The sequence below is a fragment of the Onychomys torridus genome, chromosome 4 (genome assembly GCF_903995425.1).
Source record: "Onychomys torridus chromosome 4, mOncTor1.1, whole genome shotgun sequence".
Taxonomy (NCBI): domain Eukaryota; kingdom Metazoa; phylum Chordata; class Mammalia; order Rodentia; family Cricetidae; genus Onychomys; species Onychomys torridus.
In genome coordinates, this window is record NC_050446.1 from 105,286,581 (window position 1) to 105,307,202 (window position 20,622).

Consider the following 20,622-nt stretch of genomic DNA (forward strand, 5'->3'; position numbering starts at 1 on the left):
TGTTGGGGCAACGGGCTGATGGGCAGGAGGCGTCCAAAGGGTAACACTTACCGTAGTCACCTTGTCTAGCAGAGCCAGGCAGCCGCCGTAGGGAAGCATTGGTTATCTCGCGGTGGCGCGACATGAAAAGCAAGGCGCTTCCGCGGCCCGGGAGGAGTTCAGACGCTCCAAGATCCTGAGACTGATCCAGTTCTGCCACCGCGCAATCCGGAGGACCGCGGCCCTGGCCCCGCCCCTGCCCCCCCCCCCCCCGGCACACCAGCCCCGGCCCCGCCCCCGGCCCCGCCCGCCGCGCAGCCCGAGCCCCGCCCTGGGTATGGACCGGCCGGGCCACCGTCTCCCGGCCCCGCCCAGCACGGCCAGGCGAAGCGGAGCCGGCGTGCGGGGTGTGTATGTGTTCGCTGGGCGCCGGCTCAGCCCCAGGAAGATGGTGGCGGCGGCGGCGGCGCCGGCGGCGACTGAGGCGCTGCTGAGGGGGAGCACGGCGGCGACAGCAGCGCCCGCGGGCAGGAAGGTCGAGCAGCAGCGACTCTGCGCCGCGACTGGGGCCTGGAGGCCGGGGCCGCGCGCCGGGTTGTGTCTCCCGTGGGTGCTGTCGCGGGCGCTGCCCTCGCCGCTGCTGCTGCCGCTGCTCCTTTCGCTACTGCTGCTGCCGCTGCCCCGGGAGGCCGAGGCCGCGGCGGTGGCGGCGGCGGTGTCAGGCTCGGCCGCAGCCGAGGCCAAGGAATGTGACCGGCCGTGTGTCAACGGCGGCCGCTGCAACCCTGGCACTGGCCAGTGCGTCTGCCCCGCGGGCTGGGTGGGCGAGCAATGCCAGCACTGCGGGGGCCGCTTCAGGTGAGTGCGGGGTGGGGGGGCGTGCAGGCCCAGCCAGACGTGCCAGGCCCCAGGCAGGTGCGGGACATGAAATCGGTAGGGTAGCGCTTGCTCCTCTGTGTTTGATGGTCGCTTGCCTCCTGGGCGGAATGTTCGTTTGTGGCCTTGGGGTCTTCCTGTGGTGGAAGGCTGAGAAGGAATGGGAACACTCTGGAGGCATTTGTTGCTGTGGGTTAGATTTGGGTCCTGAAGAGTATAAAAGCCGGCCCTGAAAACGGGTCTGTTTAAGATAAACGAGGCATCAAGGAAAAGGTGAGTGAGTGAGTTCTTCAGCACTACCTTTGATCATCCCAAGAGATTGGAGATGTAAGTACCTCGAAGAAGCACAGCCATGGAAGTGACATGTTGGATGGAAATAGAAGGGTAGGGTTGGATTGTGAGATTTTAGGATAGAAGTAGCAGTGATTATCATTCAAAGGAAAGTGAAGAAACTAGTTTTTGGGTCCTCACTGTTGGGGGCATATTGGAACGGACTGGCTAGAGAGGAGATTCCTGTTAGCCCTGGATTCTCCATCACATGCAGTTACGAGTTGGCCAGGTTTGAGGCAGAACCTGTGGAAGAGATCACTTATTAATTAATTAGCACTTATCTATTACTTGCTTTTGTTGTGAAAGGGTTTCTGGATAATGCACACAAGTAGATCGATTAGCCAGAGTTTGGTGTGGCAAACAAGAAGTTAGGAATAAGGCAGGGGGAAGTTTAGGTACACAGAATCCCAAGTTATAAGAACTACAGGGTCACCCATATATGTAGCAGATATTTGTTGACTGTTTCCCATTTGACATGGGAGGTTGAGGATGTGGTGAATATGACAAATAGGGTTCTGGCCCCAATTGATCTTATGTTCTAGTGAGGGATGACAGGCGGTTGACGAGTAAGTAGATTTCAGATAGTAGCTATCAACAAACAGGTGGCCTCACAGGATGCTGGCCAGCTTAGAAGCCACTTACTTAAGTGCTGTTTGGTCTGAGACCTGGAAGGGGCACAGGACCACCTCTGGAAATGAAGGGGCAGAGAGTGTGTGACTGGCTAGGAGTAGGCAGTGAAGGCTTAGAGGAGGAAGTAACATTGAATTTGAGCCTTTGAGGATAAGTAGAATTTGCAGATGTGCAGCTGGGGAAAAGATTTCCAGTTAGAAAGAAAGATGCAGACAAAGTGGTGGAGGCCAAAAGATGGAGTTTTGCTGGTGCCCCTGTAAAGGGAGGTGTGAGGGAGAAGTTTGGAATGTTAAGTTATTGATTGATAATGTCAGATCTTCTAGGGGACTCAGAGAACAGTGACAAGAGAAGCTCTTCAGTTTTATGAATGGAGAAACCAAGTAACTTCGGGGTCAGTATTTTGTCAGCTGGTCTTACAGTTTAGACTATTGTGATTTATGAATCTTGTTAATCTGCACATATTAACAAGTAAGTGCTTCTGTTTTAGGCTGTGAGATCTAACAGTAAGCAAGACATCTAATGTTGTTCTTGTGGAACTTCTAGTTTGGGAATAAAAATACTGTAATGGAGCTAGAATGATGGCTCAGCAGTTAAGAGCACTTGTTGCTCTTGCAGAGGACCTGGGTTTGGTTCCCAGCACCCACACAGTGCTTCATGACCATTTGTAACTCTAGTTCCCGGGGAATCTGACCCCTTCTGACCTCCAAGTGCACCAGGCACACATGCAGGCAAAACACTTACACACAAAATAAAAATAATTCTTTTTTTCCCCACTGAGACAGGGTTTCTCTGTGTAGCCTTGCCTGTCCTGGAACTCTCTCTATAGACCAGGCTAGCCTCAAACTCTAGATCCACCTGCCTCTGCCTCCCGAGTGCTAGGATTAAAGACATGCACCACCACCGCCTGTCTGAAATAAATGATTCTTAAAAGTTCTTTAACTTTATTTTAAATCCAGTAATCAGTCTGTTGTAATTTTGCATGACTGTGGAGGTGAAACATAGCAACAGAAGCTAACTTGGTTCAAAGTGAGACTAAGATTCATCTTTCTGTTGAGATGTTCCTGAGGGCTGATGTTGAAGGGCCAAGATGGAGAATGAGTGGTATCATGACAGGTTGGAGAGAGACCAGAGTAGAGAGAGCAAGACTGGAGGGAGGGGTCTGTGCCATGCCAAGTAGAGGTAGGAAGTGAATTTAGAATTTTGAACATTCACTTAAGAGTGATGGAATGCAACAGGTCACTCTGTTTTCATTATAGACTTAGAGATTGGAGGCAGAACAGGAATAGTCTTGAAAGTCAGTTGACTTTGGATGGTTCCAAGATCAATGGATGGAGGGATCTTCAAATTCTGAAAATCTAGGATACTCTGGTAGACACAGAGTGGGATCGTCTGTATTATTGTTTAGAGTAGGTGGGTTTATGCTGGGCATTAGAAGTCATGGGCAGCAGATAGAGACTGTTGATGTAGGTCAGTGACAGTGGTAATGGAGGCATGGTAGATATTTGTGGTGTTGGGGAGAAAATGGTTAGATCTTTCAGACTGCTTTGTTCTTTGAAGAGAGAGTGATGGTGAGGGAAAAGTAGCTCTTATTTTGTGTGGTTGAGTGATATCATTTACATGACACAGGGACACAGGAAGGCTGAGGTAAGCTTAGTTTTATACACAGTTTGGGGTGCTTACAAGGCATGTGCCTGGCACATGTAAGTGTTGGGGTCATCTACATGTAAAAGGGATTGCCAGGGAGAGAAAAAGATCTGAATGTCTACATGACCAGGTCAGAGGAGAGCCTTTTAAACAGAGGGCAGGCACCCCTGCTAATGCCTCAATGCTCTAATATGTAAGTGACTGTTACAGACATTCCCTTTAAGCTTGTTCTGCTTGTCGTCAGTGCACTTCCCTGGGCAAACAATTATGACCGCCTCTGATAATACTATTATAGTAAATGGCTTCTGGAATGTTTAAAAGAACAAAAGGTCAGGAGTGGTGGCACGCACCTGTAATCCCAGAACTTGGGAGGTAGAAGCAGAAAGATCAAAAATTCAAAGTCAACCTGGGCGATCTGGGCTACATAGCAAGTTTGAGGCCAGTCTGGCCTTTATGAATCTGATTCAAAAAAAAAAAAAAAAAAAAGGTTAGAGAGTTGCCTCGGTGGTTGGAAGCCCTGGCCTGGCTGATGACCTGTTCTTACCTCTATAGGTCCTAGACAATACACATAAAATTAATCTAAAACTTTGAAAATATAGGTGTATGTGTGTACACATAAAATTAATCTAAAACTTTGAAAATATAGGTGTATGTGTGTTCTGACAGGGTATTCTGTCTCACATCTATAATCGCAGCTCTTGGGAAGCTAAGGCAGGAGGAAAAGTTCAAGGCCGGCTTCAGCTACATAGTAGTTCAAGAGTAATGTGGGCCTACTTGAGATTGTCGCAGGGGTTAAAAATAAATAAGGAAATACACAAAAGGAAGAGGAAGTTACAGTCTTTTAGTTGAATGATTTTTCTTTGAGGGTGAGGAAAGAGTTAAATGTTGCTTTGATTACAGTAATATGTATCCTGGTTTAACTTACCTCTTTTTCTTTTCTTTCTTTTTTAAAAATTAAACTGAGAGGCGTTGAGTGGACACATTTTTGACTTAGTTCTCATTTTCAATGTAGTACTGGGTCTTGAATCCAGAGCCTCATGTGTGGTAGGTAAACACTTTACCATGGAGCTACATTCCACTGCTACCATTCTGATTAGAATGGCATCAAGTCGCGGGGACTGTTTTAATGTCGTGTGCCGACGGACGTGTGTGTGTGTGTGTGTGTGTGTGTGTGTACACTCGAGTTGTATATACAGGAGAAGATTACTGTGTGGAGGTCAGAAGGTAACTTGGGTTCTGGGGATTGATCTCAAGTTGTCAGGCTTGTGTGTCAAGTACTTCTACTCACTGAACCATCTTGCTGGCCCAGGTTTTAAGACTTATTTGTGTAAGTCCTGTGTTAGAAGACTATGTAGGTCTTTTTTGTTACTTGAAAGAAATGTAGAATAATGAAGTGTCTAACACTGTCACTGAGTTCATAGTGTGTGCCTGATTTAGGCAAGGATGTAGCACTTTATACTCAGGAAACTCAGTGGCGGTATAAAATTTGAATTCTTTTATGTATTTAGTAAGTCACTTTTTTTCCTAAATGAAAGATGATTGATTATAGAGCATAAGCTAACAGTATTAGTTCAATAAAAATAACTATAGATGGGTAGTTATTAAGGTAATATACTTTTATTTTTATGTGAATCTTTATGATTCAGTGATCTTTTTTTTTTCTGTTTGTGACATTACTATTGAAAATTTTCTTGGGTGAATAAATATGCCTCTTAATTTAGAGGTTAAATATATTAAGTGTGTTTGTGAAATTAACATACATTTAATTCTTTAAGTTCCTTCTGTACAAAGCTTTTGGAAGATGAAAGAAAGTAACTTAGTGAGTTGGGGCCGTGTAACTGTCTGCATTAAAACATACCTTCTGAGAAAGAAAAATAATTTATTGGCATTTATTTTGTGTCAGTGTATACGCTAACAGTAGTGATTGTCACAGCAGCAGCTCCCTCATTTTCAATTATTTCTTCACATTTTCCCCCTCAGGCATTGTGCCTTTAAAATGCCTTTTAGAAATCACCCCTTTTAGTTCTTAGTATTCCCGCTTCATAGGTAGGTAAACTGAGCTTGAAGTGGGCTTTAAAAAAAAAGATTGCTTGTGTATTAGTGCAGGCTGTTTATGTACAGGTGCATATTCCTGTCTAGAGGTCAGAAGACAATTTTATGGAATTGGTTTTCTATCCACGTGGGGTCTGGAGGTCAAACTCAGGTTGGCAGGGTGGGTGGCAAGTGCCTTCCCTTTCTAAGCTATATCACCTACCCAGAAATGTTCTTGGGTTCTTGTTTGTTTTGTTTTTGCCTTTTTCCATGCTGGGGATGGAACTCAGGGCCTTTTACATGCCAGATGTGTGTTACCACTGAGCTACACCAAAGTACAAAGCTTGCGGGTTTATCAAATAACTTGCCCAAGGCCACAGAACTTGTGTGAAATTGGAATTTGAACTTAGGCCTTGAGTGATTCTGAAATCCTGCTGTCTGCGATACCATTTGGCTTTCATTTTTGTCTGAGTCCAGTTACCTTTTTGATCATTCTTTGGAAGGACTGTCTATCCCAGCAAACGCTTTGAAAAACAAAAGAAGCAAAACAGATCTTTATAATAGAAAAGATAGCATAAAAGCATCTTACTTGCTAGAAGTTGGCTGCTGGTCCAAGGACACAAATGCCCTTCTAACAAGAGAGAAAGAATTCTGAAAATAAATTTTGAAGAAAATAGCAAGTTTGGTGTTTTTTTGTAATACTTATTAGGTAACTCTTGGTATTAATCCAAAGCCCTAACTTTATGCTCATGAACCCAACTTAGTTTTTTAATCTGTCTTGTTTAATGCTATGTTTTCAGAGTTTGGAAGAGTGCTTGGGGCTGAGATTTTCCCGTACATGGCTTTATTTGTTGGGTGGGTCTGGTACTGGTCTGGTACAGCTTGACATGTCTAGGCTGGTCTCAAACTTACAGCCATCCTCATGGTTGACCTCGAAGGTGCTGAGAATGTAGGTGTGAGTTACCATGCCTAGCTTCTTTATAACATATTTCTTAGGATTCTAATAAAAGTCATTTTATCCATATGACTGATATGTATATCTTTGGTCTTCTGTTTCTCCTGAGCCTATCTTCTGTCATTTCCTGGCATCTTTATTGGGATGTTTTGCTGACAGCTTCTCCTGAGCTGAGCCTAACACCAAACTTCATATCCTCATTGAAAATAAAACTTTCTCTCTTCCTCCCTCCGTCCCTCCGTCCCTCCCTCCTTCCCCCTCCCTCCCTTTCAGTTTCAGGTCCTAGTTTAGCCAAGGAAAGCCCCAAACTTAGGAGGCTTGGGGCTCTTGACACCTGTCTAAAGTTTAATTAGTCTGCTCCTCCTGTCTGTCTGCTTCTAGAGAACCTGGCCCTTGACCTTACTGCTGACCTCTGTGCTGCAGCCTAAATAACTAGTCTCTCAGACCTGTGACCATCCCATGTGTCTCCTAGAAATCTAGAGATGTGTCATTGTTAGACTCTGAAAACTGTCTCCTTTTTGCAAGGTCTTGCTCTGTAGTCCAGGATAGTCCTGAATTCACTGTGACCCTACTGCCTCAGCTTCCCAAGTGTTAGGATTCTAGGCATGAGCCACCATGGCTGGCAGAAACATTCTTTTAAAGCCCTTCTTTTGGAAGTAAAGGCACTTGTAGCCAAGCCTGACAATCTGAATTTGATCCACAAGACCAAACAGTGGAAGGAGAGGACCAGTGCCGGAAAGTTTTTCTCACATAATGTGCCACACAGTGTGGCACACATGTGAGCCTCTTTCCCCAGAAAATGAATGAAAATTCACAAAAGAACCAAGCAAGACTTCTCTTATCTACAGAATGGCCTGGAGCATCAGGCTCCCATTCCTTTATATACTTCCCCTTTTCCAGTCAAATCTTTCTACTTTTTGTTTTGTGTTAGGTTTTTTGTTTTTGGTCTCTGCTGAATTCCATGTTTTGCCCTCCCTTTATAACCTCCCCTCCTCCAGTGAGTTAAACTCCTAACTCAATTTTCAATGGCTTTTCCAGGCTGTCTTTGAACTTTCTGTGTAGCCTAGGATGGTCTTAATCTGCTCGTCCTCCTGCCTGCACCTCCAAAGTACTGGGATTATAGGGCTATGCCAGACCTTATCTTCAGTTCCTTCAATTTTTTTTCTTTCTTTTTTTTTTTTCCCCCGAGACAGGGTTTCTCTGTGTAGCTTTGCGCCTTTCCTGGAACTCACTTGGTAGCCCAGGCTGGCCTCGAATTTACAGAGATCCACCTGGCTCTGCCTCCCGAGGTGCTGGGATTAAAGGCATGTGCTACCACCGCCCAGCAGTTCCTTCAGATTTTTTAAATTCTTTAATTTTTGAGACAGGGTATCACTTTATAGCCCTGGCTGGTCTGGAACTCACCGTGTAGACCAGGCTGGCTTTGATCACAGATTGTGCTGGGATTAAAGGTGTGTGCCACCATGACTGGTGTATCTTTGATTTTTTATAAAAGTAGTCATTACTTTCTTTTAAGATACACCATCAACCTGTTCAATTCATGGATTATCTTATGAATGATTATTATGTGCCCTACTGTGAGTATATGAGGGTGAGAATTAGGTCTTGCTTTCCCCTCAGAGAGCCCAGAATTCTAAGTGGGAGATAGCTGTGGGAATAGCCAGTTAGAACTTCAACACAGAAATAAATACAGGCAGTAAATGATGCTGGACTAGTTGTGTTAGAAAGACACAGTTTTTTCAGGGCTCTAAGAAGGCATCCCAGAGGAGAGGACCTTGGATAAATAAATCTAAGAGGTTGAGTGTGATAAGGCCCTCGGAGGAAGGAAGACATTACAGAAGGAATCAGCAGTTTTTGCATAGGCAAACCATGGATTATCATACTGAGTGCCTTGATTTCCTAGTATGTTATTGTACCACACTCTACTGGCTTATCACAACGGATTTCCTCATAGTTCTGTTACCTCATGTCTGAAATGAGGTAAAAATAGTGCACGCCTGCCTCTGAAGACTGGAGGGAATATGTTCCATGCCTTTGTCTTAGCTTCCTGAGTATCAGCAAACTTTGTCACTTCTTGGCAATCTACACGGTACTGTTATACAGAATCTCTTCCCTGTGGACATAGTCACATTGGTTGTACATATATGACCTTTTTCCTAATCTGAACGTATCTGCAAAATCCCAAAGGTCACATTCACAGTGACTAGGGTTAGGGCTTCAACAGATATGTTTGTAGGATACAGTGAACCCACAACAGTTAATGGAGCAGGAACATAAATGGATATTGTTGATGAAGCCAGTGTTTGCATGTGCTGAGGATAGGGAGTGGAGGTGTATTGGAAGGAAAGGAGACTGGAAGGTGACTGGATGGCTTTTTATTAACAGCCTACAGCTTCGGGTGTGTCCTTGACTGAGGATATACCCACCATCAAGGCACTTCAATTTTTGGCTGTAGTGACTGTTTGGAGACAGGCATGTGATTTAAGCTGTCTAATCAATGGGAATCTCAGTACTGGCTGGGGACTTCTCCTCTGTGGTATTTATGAAGGAGAGGCTTTGTCTTCTTTCTGTGGTGACCGGCTGTAGAATGTTACAGCTAATGTTGCTGTTTGGAGAGGAGTTCACCCCAGATGAGGTGAATTCCAGAAACGGGAGGATGGCCGAAGAGAAGGTGCCGACTTCCTGCATCTGTGCCAGGCCTTTCCGTCCAAGTTTGTGAGGTACCACAGGTTTTCTTTTTCTTCAGCCTTAAAGTTGATGTCTTGTCACTTACAATTGAAACTTTTTGCTATGGCAAGTTTCATCCGGAGGGAGGGCTAGCCAAGTAGGGTTACTCAGCTCTTGATACTGTAACACATTACCATAGACTACTTCTGTTAAAGGTCCCCAAGAAGGTCAAATAGTTTTATTTACCATAGTATAGAGGCATAACTATAAATATACAGAGGGAAATCAGTATATTTATGATCAAACAGTTTTTAATTAAATACAGAAGTGGTTGTGGTTGAACAGGAATTTTGCATTAATTTTTGTTTTAACATGAGCTTGTTTCCAGAAGTAAAATGAAGCTGCAGTTATACTTTGTGAAATGTTTGTATCTGAATATTTAGCAGCCATTGAGATGAAACTGGTTTCCCACTTAAATAGAACTTTACTATTTTATGTGATTTTTTTTTTTTTTTAAAGTTTAGTTTGACAAAAGTGACTTCTGTCTATGGCTTCTCTACTGTTCAGCATTTTTGCATTGTGACTTTCTTTTCTTTTCCCTTCCTTATACTTTCAAACTAGTCCTAAATGTATGGGAACATTGACTCAACATTTTCTAGCTTTTCTTCTTCTTAGGAGTGCTTTCTTATACTTTTTTTCCCCCTTATGTTATTTATGCCATATCTCTTTAATTACTTTTCTTCTTTTCCTTTTTCCTTTTCTCTATTCCTCTCTCCATTTTTTCTGAGACTTAAGAGTTGTGTAGCTCAGGCTGTCCATGAACTCTCATCTTTCTATGAGAGCCAGCTTTCTGAGGCCGGTGTTATAGGCATGTACCACCGTACTGGGGCATTAATGGCTTTTCTTTTATCACTTGAGATCATAGTTTGATTTTTTTTTTTTTTTTTTTTTTTTTTTTTTTTTTTTTAGCTGAGGATTGAACACAGGGCCTTGTGCTTGCTAGTCAAGCGCTCTACCACTGAGCTAAATCCCCAACCCCCATAGTTTGATTTTAACCTTTCAATTTTTAATTCAAATTTTCAGATTTTTTTTCTTTCCTTCAAGTTACATTTGAGTGAACATTAGGTCTGACTATATATCTGCATATTTACTTGTTTAAAATTCTTTAGTTTTTCATTTACAGAAATTAATTTTAGTCATGGCTGAATTGTGTATTGTATTTTATTTGAAATGAATAGCATATGGTAGTTATTAAGTGAATGAAATTTTGTTTCATATCTCTTGGTCTTTTTTTGTATTCTTTTTAAAGAAGATTTTATTTTTGGCAGTAGTTTACTCAGCCACAGCTTTTCTAAATTATCATCTTTTCTAGGCATGCTCTCCCTAAAAGATTGGGCTTGCCCACATTTTGGGTTTCCTTGCTCTTCCTTTAAAGCCACCCTCCCTCTTTCCTAACCATGTGTGTCCTGTTATCGCCCTCACCCACATTCATGCCGCCTTTTCTTCAGGGCTTTTCTCCTGCTCCTCCATTGTCTTTTTCTGGGTAGGTGCTGAGATTTATAGCTTGCCACTCTGAGTTTTTTTCTTTTAAACTCAAATAAAATAGTCCTGGAGCTTAAAATTTATTATTATTAATTATTAATTATTATTATTATTACTATTATGTGTGTAAGAGTTTGTGCACATATGCATGCACATATGCCTAAGGAAGTCAGAAGAGGTTAGATCCCTTAGAGCTGGAGTTGCAGATAGTTGTGAACTATCTGAGATGGGTGCTGGGATTCGAACTGTTGGCAAGAGCCATCTTGCAGTGCCATCTCTCCAGTCTCTGATTTGTAATCGTGTTTTGTATTTTTGTTGTTTTGAGGCAGGATCTTACTATGTAGTTCTGGCTGACCTGTATCTTGATATGTAGACCAGGCTGGACTTGAACTCACAGAAATATCCTGCCTCTGTCTTCTGAGTGCTAAGATTAAAGGTATGCAGCACCCCCAGTCATTCCCCACCCCCAAATGAAAAGGCCTCACTCTGTAGCTCAGCTGCTCTTGAACACTGTGCATAGCCTAGACCAGCCTGTACTACTGTGATAACAGGCATGCACCATAAATCTTGTAAAGATAATTTTTTAAAAAAAGATCATAATTGTGCTGGCTAGTTTTATGTCACCTTGACACAAACTAGAGTCATCTAAGAAGAGGAAACCTCAATTGAGAAAATGCTCCTAACGCTGGAGAGATAGCTCAGCCATTAAGGTTAGGCTCACAACCAAAAATAGAAAATGCTCTTGTCTTAGTTACTTTTCTGTTCCTGTGAAGAGACACCATGATTAGGGTAAAATAAAGCTTTTAAAAGAAAGTATCTAATTGGGGGCCTGCTTATAGTTTCAGGTGGTGAGTCCATGACTATCATGGCAGGAAGTGTGATGGCAAGCATGCACATAGGCTTGGCACTGGAGTAGTCTGAGAGCTTACATCTAATTCACAAGGAGGCAGAGGGAGAAAGACTGGGACTGGTGTGGGCTTTAAAACCTCACAGCTCACCCCCAGTGCCACACCTCCTTCAACAAGGCCACACCTCTAAATTCTTCCCAAACAGTTCCTCCCCACATCCCCCCACACCAGACAGGGTTTCTCTGTATAGTTTTGGTGCCTGTCCTGGATCTGGCTCTGTAGACCAGGCTGGCCTCAAATTTACAGAGATCCACCAGGCTCTCTCTGCCTTCTAAGTGCTGGGATTAAAGGCGTGTACCACCACCCAGCTGGGGGTCATTCTTTCTCAAACCATCCCAGTCCCCAGCCAGATAGCCTGTGGGCAAGCCTGTGGTGCATTTTCTCGACTGATGATTATTGTGGGAGAGCCCAGGTATCTGTGGATAGTGCCGCTCAGGGATTGATGGTCCTGGGTGCTAAAAGATCCAAGGCTCAGCAGGCCATGAGGAGCAAGCCAGCAAATAGCACTCCTTCATGGCCTATGTATTAATTCCTGCCTCCAGGTTCCTGCCCTGACTTCTCTTAGTGATGGAATGTGATGTGGAACTGTAAGCTTAAATAAACCTTTTTTTCCCCAAATTGCTTTTAGTCATGGTGTTTTATTACAGCAATCATGACCCTAAGATAATACTATAGAGTTTTTGTTTGTTTGTTTGTTTTTGTTTTTGATTTTGGTGGAGAGGGGTTCTGAAAATTTATCTAGGGCTTTGCACATGCTTAGACAAGTACTCTGTTATTGAGGTACATTCCCAGTCTACAATGTACATTTTAAAGCTTATAATGATATAAAAGAAAATTGATTTTTAGCCTTTAAAAAATGTTTTTCATGTTTAATATGCTTTCATTTATATAAAGAAAAACAAGATTTATAGTTAATTTAAAATGATATTTAAGATCAAATTTGGCCTATTGGCATAGGCTTATCTATAATCCCAGCTACTTGGGGCCTAAGGTAGAAATGTCACAAATTCAAGGGTTTCCTGTCTACCAAGTGAGTTCAAGGCAGGCCTAAGTGACTTCAAGAGGAGGGTGTAACTGTGTGGGCGCATGAGGTTCTCTCTCTCAAGCTTGAGGTAGAAAGGTGCTGGAGCTGGGGCTGGAGCTCAGGGGTCGTGTTGCCTGCATAGCATGTGCCCTCCCTGGGTTTGATCCCCTGTGCCACAAAGATTTTTTATATTAAATATATTAATATTTATAATATATTTAAAATACTATAATATTTATATTAATATAAAAATATTGAATTTAGCCCTGTCTCAAAAAACAAAAAAATGAATTTGACTCTGTTTCTTCTATTAAAAATATGCAATTTTCCTGTTGTAATTGTTTTTAAAATTATAGAATTTTTTTTGCTTTAACTTACATGGTTGTTTACAAGTATTTTTAAGCATTTTTTTTGCAGAACATCACATTTCCTATTTAGATTTTCCTCCCCTTTTTCCTATAAATGAAAAGACCAAGCCAGCTGTAATTGTCACTTTTTTACTGTAGCATTGTACGTGACTAAAGTCTAAGATCACAGCCATGAAATTGGCATAACACAGTGCATCAACTTTATTTACCCATTTAAAATATATTTATTTATTTTCACTTTATGATGTTCTCTTTGCATGTATGTGCACCATGTGCATGTGGTGCTGTTGGAAACTGGGAGAAAGTGTTAGATCCCTTGGAACAGTTGTGAGCTGCCATGTATGTGCTGCAAATCAATCTCAGGTCCTCTGGAAGAGCAGCTAGTGCTCTTAACCACCAAGCCATCTCTCCAGTCCCGTTTTTGTTTGTTTGTTTGTTTTTTAAATGACATTGTCTCATGTAGTCCAAGCTGTCCTCAACTATGTGGCCAAAGATGATGTTGAACGTCTGATCCTTTTCTTTTCCACCTATAGATGTAACCGGCTTGTTAAATAAGAAACACAGAACCAATTGCAGAGTTAAAAACCACAAGGTCAGAGCAAGAGTGGAAAACCTTACCCTTCACTGCTTCTGCTGTTCTTCCTCTCTGCAAGAGAGCTACCTCTGTGTGTCCTATCTTTTTTAAAGATTTTCTGTTCTGTTTTCTCATTGGTTGTAAACCCAGCCACATGACCTCCTCGTCACTGCCTGTTTGTACAGACCTCCAGGTCTTCTATTGTTGGTATTGAGATTAAAGGCATGTGTCTGCCATGCTGGCTGTGTCCTTGAACACACAGAGATCTACCTAGCTTTGCCTCCCAAGTGCTGGGATTAAAGGCATGCACCACTACCTCTCAGCTTCTGCTCTGGCTTGCTCTGACCTCAAGGCAACTTTATTAACATACAAATAAAATCACATTTCAATACAAATCATTGCATCTGATTTTTTGTGCTATTGGGGATTGAACCTAGGGTTTTGTGCATGCTAAGCAAGCTATATCCCCAGCTCTCTGACCTACATCCTCAGTCCTCACCAGTTTTACATGCAGCATGTCTATATTTACCTCATACAATTTTATTTTACTATGTTTCAGTGTTTAAAGATATTTTATTTAGCATCCTATCATGTTTCTCTAAAATAAGGATTTATTTACAAGTAAAAAAAGAAATATGAATGAAATTGTTTTCCTGTGGCCATCAGGCTCTCGGTTGAAGATTTTCTTTTGAATTAACCAATCACTGTTGTTACTTTGTATACAATGAAGTAAATCATGCAACTGAAATACGTTTTATTTGTTTGTGCCGCCTCCTTCCCTTCCCTCCTCCTCCTCCTCCTCCTTCTTCTCTCTCTCTCTCTCTCTCTCTCTTTCTTTATAGTTTTTGAAACTATGTACCTCTGGCTGTCTTGGAACTCACTATTGTAGACCAGCCTGGCCTTAAACTCACAAAGATCAAAAACTGCCTCTGCCTCCTGAGAGTTGGGATTAAAGGCATGTGACATCATGTTCAGCTATTTTTATTTTATTTTTTATTTAGTTTTTTGTTTTTCAAGACAGGTTTCTCTGTGTAGCTTTGCACCTTTCCTGGAACTCACTCTGTAGACCAGGCTGGCCTCGAACTCACAAAGATCCTCCTGGCTCTGCCTCCCGAGTGCTGAGATTAAAGGCGTGTGCCACCACTGACTGACTATTTTTATTTTTTAAAGATTTTTTTTTTGTTTATGAGTAAGTATGTACTAATGGGAACTGTGTGGATACCCTTGGAGGCCAGAAGAGAGGGTGTTGGATCCTCTGGAATTGGAGATCCAAGCCCATTGTGAGCCACCTGATGTTAATGCTGGGAACCAAACTTGGATCCTCTGGAAGGGCAACAAGTGTTCTTAACTGCTTAGCAATCTCTCCAGCCCTTTGATATATAGTTTCATAAATAACACACATACGTGTATTTATATACACATATGTGTATGTACACACACACACACACACACACACACACACACACACGCACAAGCATCTTATAGGAGACAGTTACAAATGTTATATGGCCTTTCCCTCCAGAATTTCTGCATAAGTAGCATGATCAACTTACTGGTTTATATCTTGCTTTCCTCTCTGTCATTACTGAGTAATGTATCTTGGAGATTTTTTTTCTACCAGCATTTACTTATATGTTTAAAAAGATTGTAATGTCTATTTATTTGGTGGGGACTTGGGGGTGCTGTATGCTTGTTTTGAGGTCAGAGGACAATTTTGGGAATTGGTTCTCTACTTCCTTTGTGTGGGTTATGGGGATCCACCTCAGGTTGTCAGGCATGGTGACAAGTACCTTTACTTGCTGAGTCATCTTGCTGGCCCTAGTAGAAACTTTTTGAAAGGAGGTCATTTAAGATTCCATTGTATGCCTTAATTATTTAAAAGTGTTATGTTGAGGTAGTGATGTCATCTTGTAATCTTGGCATTGGGAGACGGAGGCGGGAAAATCTAGTTTTAAGTCAGCCTAGGTCACGTGAAACTTCCTTGCTTTCCCCCTGCCTTCCTTTTTTGGGTCCTGGTTTGCATATGTATGTATAGGTATGATTTTTTGTGTGCTTGTGTGAGTGCCTGGGCTTGTGTGTATGAATACTTGGTGTGCTTACACTGAAGTCAGAAGGTGTGGGTAATCTTCTGTTACTTTTTACCTATTCTTTTGAGTCAAGATCTCTCTGAACACCCAGCTCTTGTTCTCTCATTAGGCTGGATTACAGTGAGTCTTAGCCATGCTCCTGTCTCTGCCCCTTGCAGATAAGGTTATAGGGGTGTGCAGGATGCCTGGCTTGTTACTTGGGCCAAGACACAAACGCCAGTCCTCAGGATTGCATAGCAAGACCGTTTAACCACTGAGCTATCTCTCCAACCCCAATGAGATCCCCTTCATTCCTTCCTCTCTTCCCTCCAGTCTTCTTCTTTCCTCTTCCTTGCTTTCTTTTTCCTTTTAAACAGGATCTCACTACATAGCCTTGGCTGGCCTGGACTTGCTATTTAGACCAGCATGACTTTGAATTCGTAGAGATCTGCCAGCCTCTGCCTCCAGAGTGTTGGGATTAAAGGCGTGTGCCACCACACTGGACGCTAGACCTTTTCTTAGAGCAAAAACAAATCTTGCTTAGAAGTGCAAACATCATTTTATATATTTGTGGGTTTTTTTTAGAATTAAGTTCTCAGATGTGGAATTATTATACTCGAGGATATGTACATCTAAAATTTTGTTGTACATTGCCAATAGCTTCCTACACAGAGATTGTCCCAGATTTATTACTAGCATCAATGAAATTTGTCTTAAGTTTTATGACATCTTTTGCTTTTTTGTGATGCTGGGAATTGAACCTAGAGCATCATGCACATTAAGAAGGTGTTCTGTAACAGCTAACTGCACAGACAGAAGTGCAACTTTAATTGTGTTCAAGTTTCAATTCAGTTTCCTAGATGGCTTGTTCTTTTTGTCTTGTATTTGGAGTTCTCTTTCTGTAGCAACCTTGTAGAGATCTTTACTTTTTCATATTCTGATTGTCCACTTGTAATGCATTTCTATGAACGGTTTGTTTTGATGCCCTTACTTAGTCGTGATAAAGTATGTTATAAAAGATAAGCAGTTGTCTCAGTTCTGTTTCTGTATTAGTATGCTTTTCTCCTCAAAGTTTTGAAATAGACCCTGTCATAGAACACTTCAAATTTGCCTTGCTTATTCTTATCTCTTTTGTCTCCTAATTTCAATAACTGATACTGAGATTAGCCCAGGGAAATTTGTTGTCTTTATCTAAGATATCATCATCATTGTTTTCGAGACAGGGTTTGTCTGTATATCCCTGGATAGAGCCTCCAGTCTCTGCCTCTCGAGTGCTGGGATTAAAGGCAGGTACCACCACTGCTCAGCAAGTTCTGTTATATTTAATTATGTGTGTATGTGTATTTGCATGTACATGCAGGTACCCATGGAGGCTAGAGGCAGGATCTGGAGTTACAGGCAGTTGTGAGCCGTTCTATATGGGTGCTCGGACTTTGATACGCTTGCCATGTAAGCTTGATGGCCTGAGTTCTGTACTTGGCACTCATGGTGAAAGGAGAGCACTCTTTCCCCAAAGTTGTCCTCAGACCTCCACATACCACACACACATCAAGGCATGAGTGCCCTTGAGCACATGCATGAGTACACGAGCATGCGCACACACAAAATGTACATACTAATGATAAATAAATACACTTTATAAAGAATTACTTAAAATAATTTTAGTTAAAGACAAGGGGTTGGGATAGGACATGGGATTAGCATTCACAAGAGTTTGGGGTCAATCAAATCACCACTTTCAAAGGTAAAACTTGGGGATGTGGGAATAATTTTAGTATTAGTGCCAAAATTTAATCACTTAGGTGTAGTTCCCTAGGGGCCATCCACTTTGTGTTCTGAGACAAGGTCTATTACTGGGACCTGGGGCTTTGTTAATTTGGTTAGGCTGGCTGGCCGTCTAGCCCAGAGATCCTTCTATCTCTGCCTCCCCAGCATTGGGATTACATTGAGTACTACTCTGCTGACTAGTTTAATGTCACCTTGACACAAGCTACAGTCATTTTTGAAGTGGGAATCTCAGTTGAGAAAATGCCCCCATCAGATTGGCCTGTCTGTAAGCCTGTGGAGCATTTTCTTAATTAATGATTGATATGGGAGGGCCCAGTCCATTGTGGGTTGTCATCCTGGGCAGGTGATCCTGAGGTGTATAAGAAAGCAGGCTGAGCAAGCCTTGAAGAGCAAGGCTGTAAGCAACACTCCTTCATCCTGGCCTGACTTCCTGCCCTGACTTCTCTGGATGATGGGCTACAAGCTGTAAAATGAAATAAACCCTTTTCTCCTCAAGTTGATTTTGTCATGATGTTTATCATAGCTGTATTGCTCTGACAGTCTTTTTGGGGAGGATTGTACAAGGACTCTGTGACTTTGGGTTAGAAAAGCTGTTTGATGCTCAGAGCTTAGTGAGCTAGCTGTTGTGGGAAGTTGGAAGATAATGAGAACAATGTAGACTATGGAGGCCTGACCTGTGAACTTTCAGAAGGAAGTTTGAGAGTCACGTAAAGATGCTATCAGGGGCATTTGATATTTTGACAATCACAAAAGTGAAACCTTTGCTTTATTGGACAATTGATATTGGTCAGCTGGGGCTGGAGAATCAGCATTGAGTAAGATGAGACCAGCATGATTGAGGCAGAATCTTCTGGGAAGTGTTCCCTGAGAGTCTCACACAGAAGCTGTAGTCTTCCAGTACAGTAGTCTTGTACAGCATGGTAGGCCCTCTTGCTGGCAGCCAAACTTAGTAACGTGTAGAGTGTCCCAGGTGGTATTGATTTTGAAGGCATGAAGGGGTCATGGAAAGGAGCTGCTGCTTGTTTGGCACAGAGAGATCAGGAAAGCGCATTGGTGACTGCGCAGCCTCGGTTGATATTGAAGCCTTGGGATTGAAGGGTCATGGAGAGAAGTCATGGCCTGGTACCATGTAGTGGGGTCAGTCCCTGAAGAGAGCCCAGCCGGGTTGCAGAGACCCCAGCATTTTAGAGATGTCAGTACCGTGGGATGACTGACTGTCAAGGATAGCAGTAGCTGTGAAATGGAGCCTGCCTGAGACTAGGAGACAAGCCCTTTGGAGCTTCGAAGAGCATGAGTTTCAGAAGTCTGACCTGAACCTTGCACTGTTGGACTTTGGTTTGCTTTGATCTGGTTGTGACTGTGTCCTGGTTCTTCCCTCTTAGAATAAGAAAATATATAACTTATTTTTTATTTTGTAGGAGTTAAGAAATTTTAAAGAGATTTTGGAGTTTTAGAGAGACTTTGGAGTTTCAGAAAGAGTTTGGATAGTTTAGAGAGACTATGGACATTTTAGAGACTTTGGTTATTTTAAATCTTAAATATGTAGGCACCAAACTATGGTACACCCAATTTTATAAAAATTATACCACCAGATTTAAATATACAGATTCACATCAATCCATTAATAGTGGTGATTTCAATACTCCACTTTCTCTAATAGATAGGTTACCTGAACAAAAAAATAAACATGAGAGTTAATTGATATCACACATCAAATTGACTTAACAGATATCTACAGAATATTCCACCAAAACACCAAAGAATACACATTCCACTCAAGAAAGGAATTTATAGTTCTAATGCCTACATTAAAAAAAAAAAACAGAGGGGGTTGGGGACTTAGCTCAGTGGTAGAACACTTGCCTGGCAATCGCAAGGCTCCAGGTTCGATCCTCAGCTCCAAAAAAAAAAAAAGAAAGGAAAAAAAAACAAAACAGAAAAACTGGGTGGTGGCGGCAGCACATGTCTTTTAATTTCGGCAGTCAGAAGGTAGAGGCAGTTATATCCCTGTGAGTTCGAGGCCAGCCTGGGCTACAGAGTTGAGTTCCAGGACAGGCTCCAAAGCTGCACAGAGAAACCCTGTCTCAAAAAACAAAAAAACAAGACAAAACAAATAAAACAAACAAACAAAAAATAGCACAAATAAATAGCCTAATGTGGCAACTCAAAATCTGAAAAAATAAGAACAAACCAAATCTAAACCCAGTTGATTGCAAGAAATAATAGTGAGAGCAGAAATTAATGAAATATAAACAAAGAAAAAAAAGTCAGTGATTCTGAAATTGATCCTTTGAGAAGATAAGATCAACAGACCCTTGGCCTAACTAACGAAAATATCTAGAGTACCCAAATTAACAGAACCAGAAATGAACAGATAAATATTACAAGGATACCAAAAAGTTCAGAATTTTATAACATAATACTTTAAAAACCGCTAATCCATTCAAGTTGGAAAACATCGAAGAAATTGATGAATTTCCGGACTCAGCCAAGTCACCAAAATTAAACCAAGAATTAATCAACAACATTGAAATACTAATACAAAGTCTACCAGATAAAAAAATTAAGTCCATGGCCAGACAAATTCCCAGCAGAATTCTACCAGACATTCAGGGAAAGTCTACAGCCAATCTTCTAAAACTATTAAAAAAAAAGACACGGAAGGAACATTCTCAATTCCTTTTATAGAGCCATTTGAAAATGGGAGAGAGGAGACAGCACAGACCAACCCTCTGACCCTGAGAGAGGTATCCCCAAGAGATACTGGACATGAGTAGTAGGTTAATCATTATTTCTGGACATGTTGGTGAGGTGTTTTGAGAAAATCAGAATCGGTGGTGAGAATATGGAAGCTCTGTGTTCACCTGTGAAAGGTGAATTTAATTTTTCTTCTGAAATTGAGAGCGCCATCTGCTGACTTAGACATCTGAACTGCGGAACCTCTGTCTTTCAGGTTCTGGGACTGGCTCTAGTGTTTCCAACATGGGATACCTCTGACAGGCAGTCCTTGCTCAAGAGCTTCCCCTCTGCCAAAGCTCAGCTGCCTCCTTTACCCAATTCTGCTTGTTTCTTGTAACACCTTCCTCTCATGATGTTACAACAAACCTAGGCCACAAACTCTTGGCTTAGCAAATGCTTCCCCAAAACTAGTCCTGGGGAGGTGGCTCGGGAGACGGCTCAGTTAGCAAAGTGCTTGTTGTGTGGCCACAGCTGGAACCAGTGCAGAGAGGGCTGCAAAGA

At 42.2% G+C, this 20,622-nt stretch overlaps 1 protein-coding gene across 2 annotated transcripts in view; it reads left to right on the forward strand.

Annotated features, from left to right (window-relative positions):
* Window positions 1-329: 329 nt before the first annotated feature.
* The window catches only part of Atrn (attractin), a 127,955-nt gene continuing 107,662 nt past the window's right edge, over window positions 330-20,622 (forward strand). For both annotated transcript variants that reach the window (XM_036183778.1, XM_036183777.1), the window contains exon 1: window positions 330-837. In XM_036183778.1, coding sequence (XP_036039671.1) covers window positions 428-837 — 410 coding nt within the window. In that variant the 5' untranslated portion in view covers window positions 330-427. The remainder of the gene's footprint in view (window positions 838-20,622) is intronic.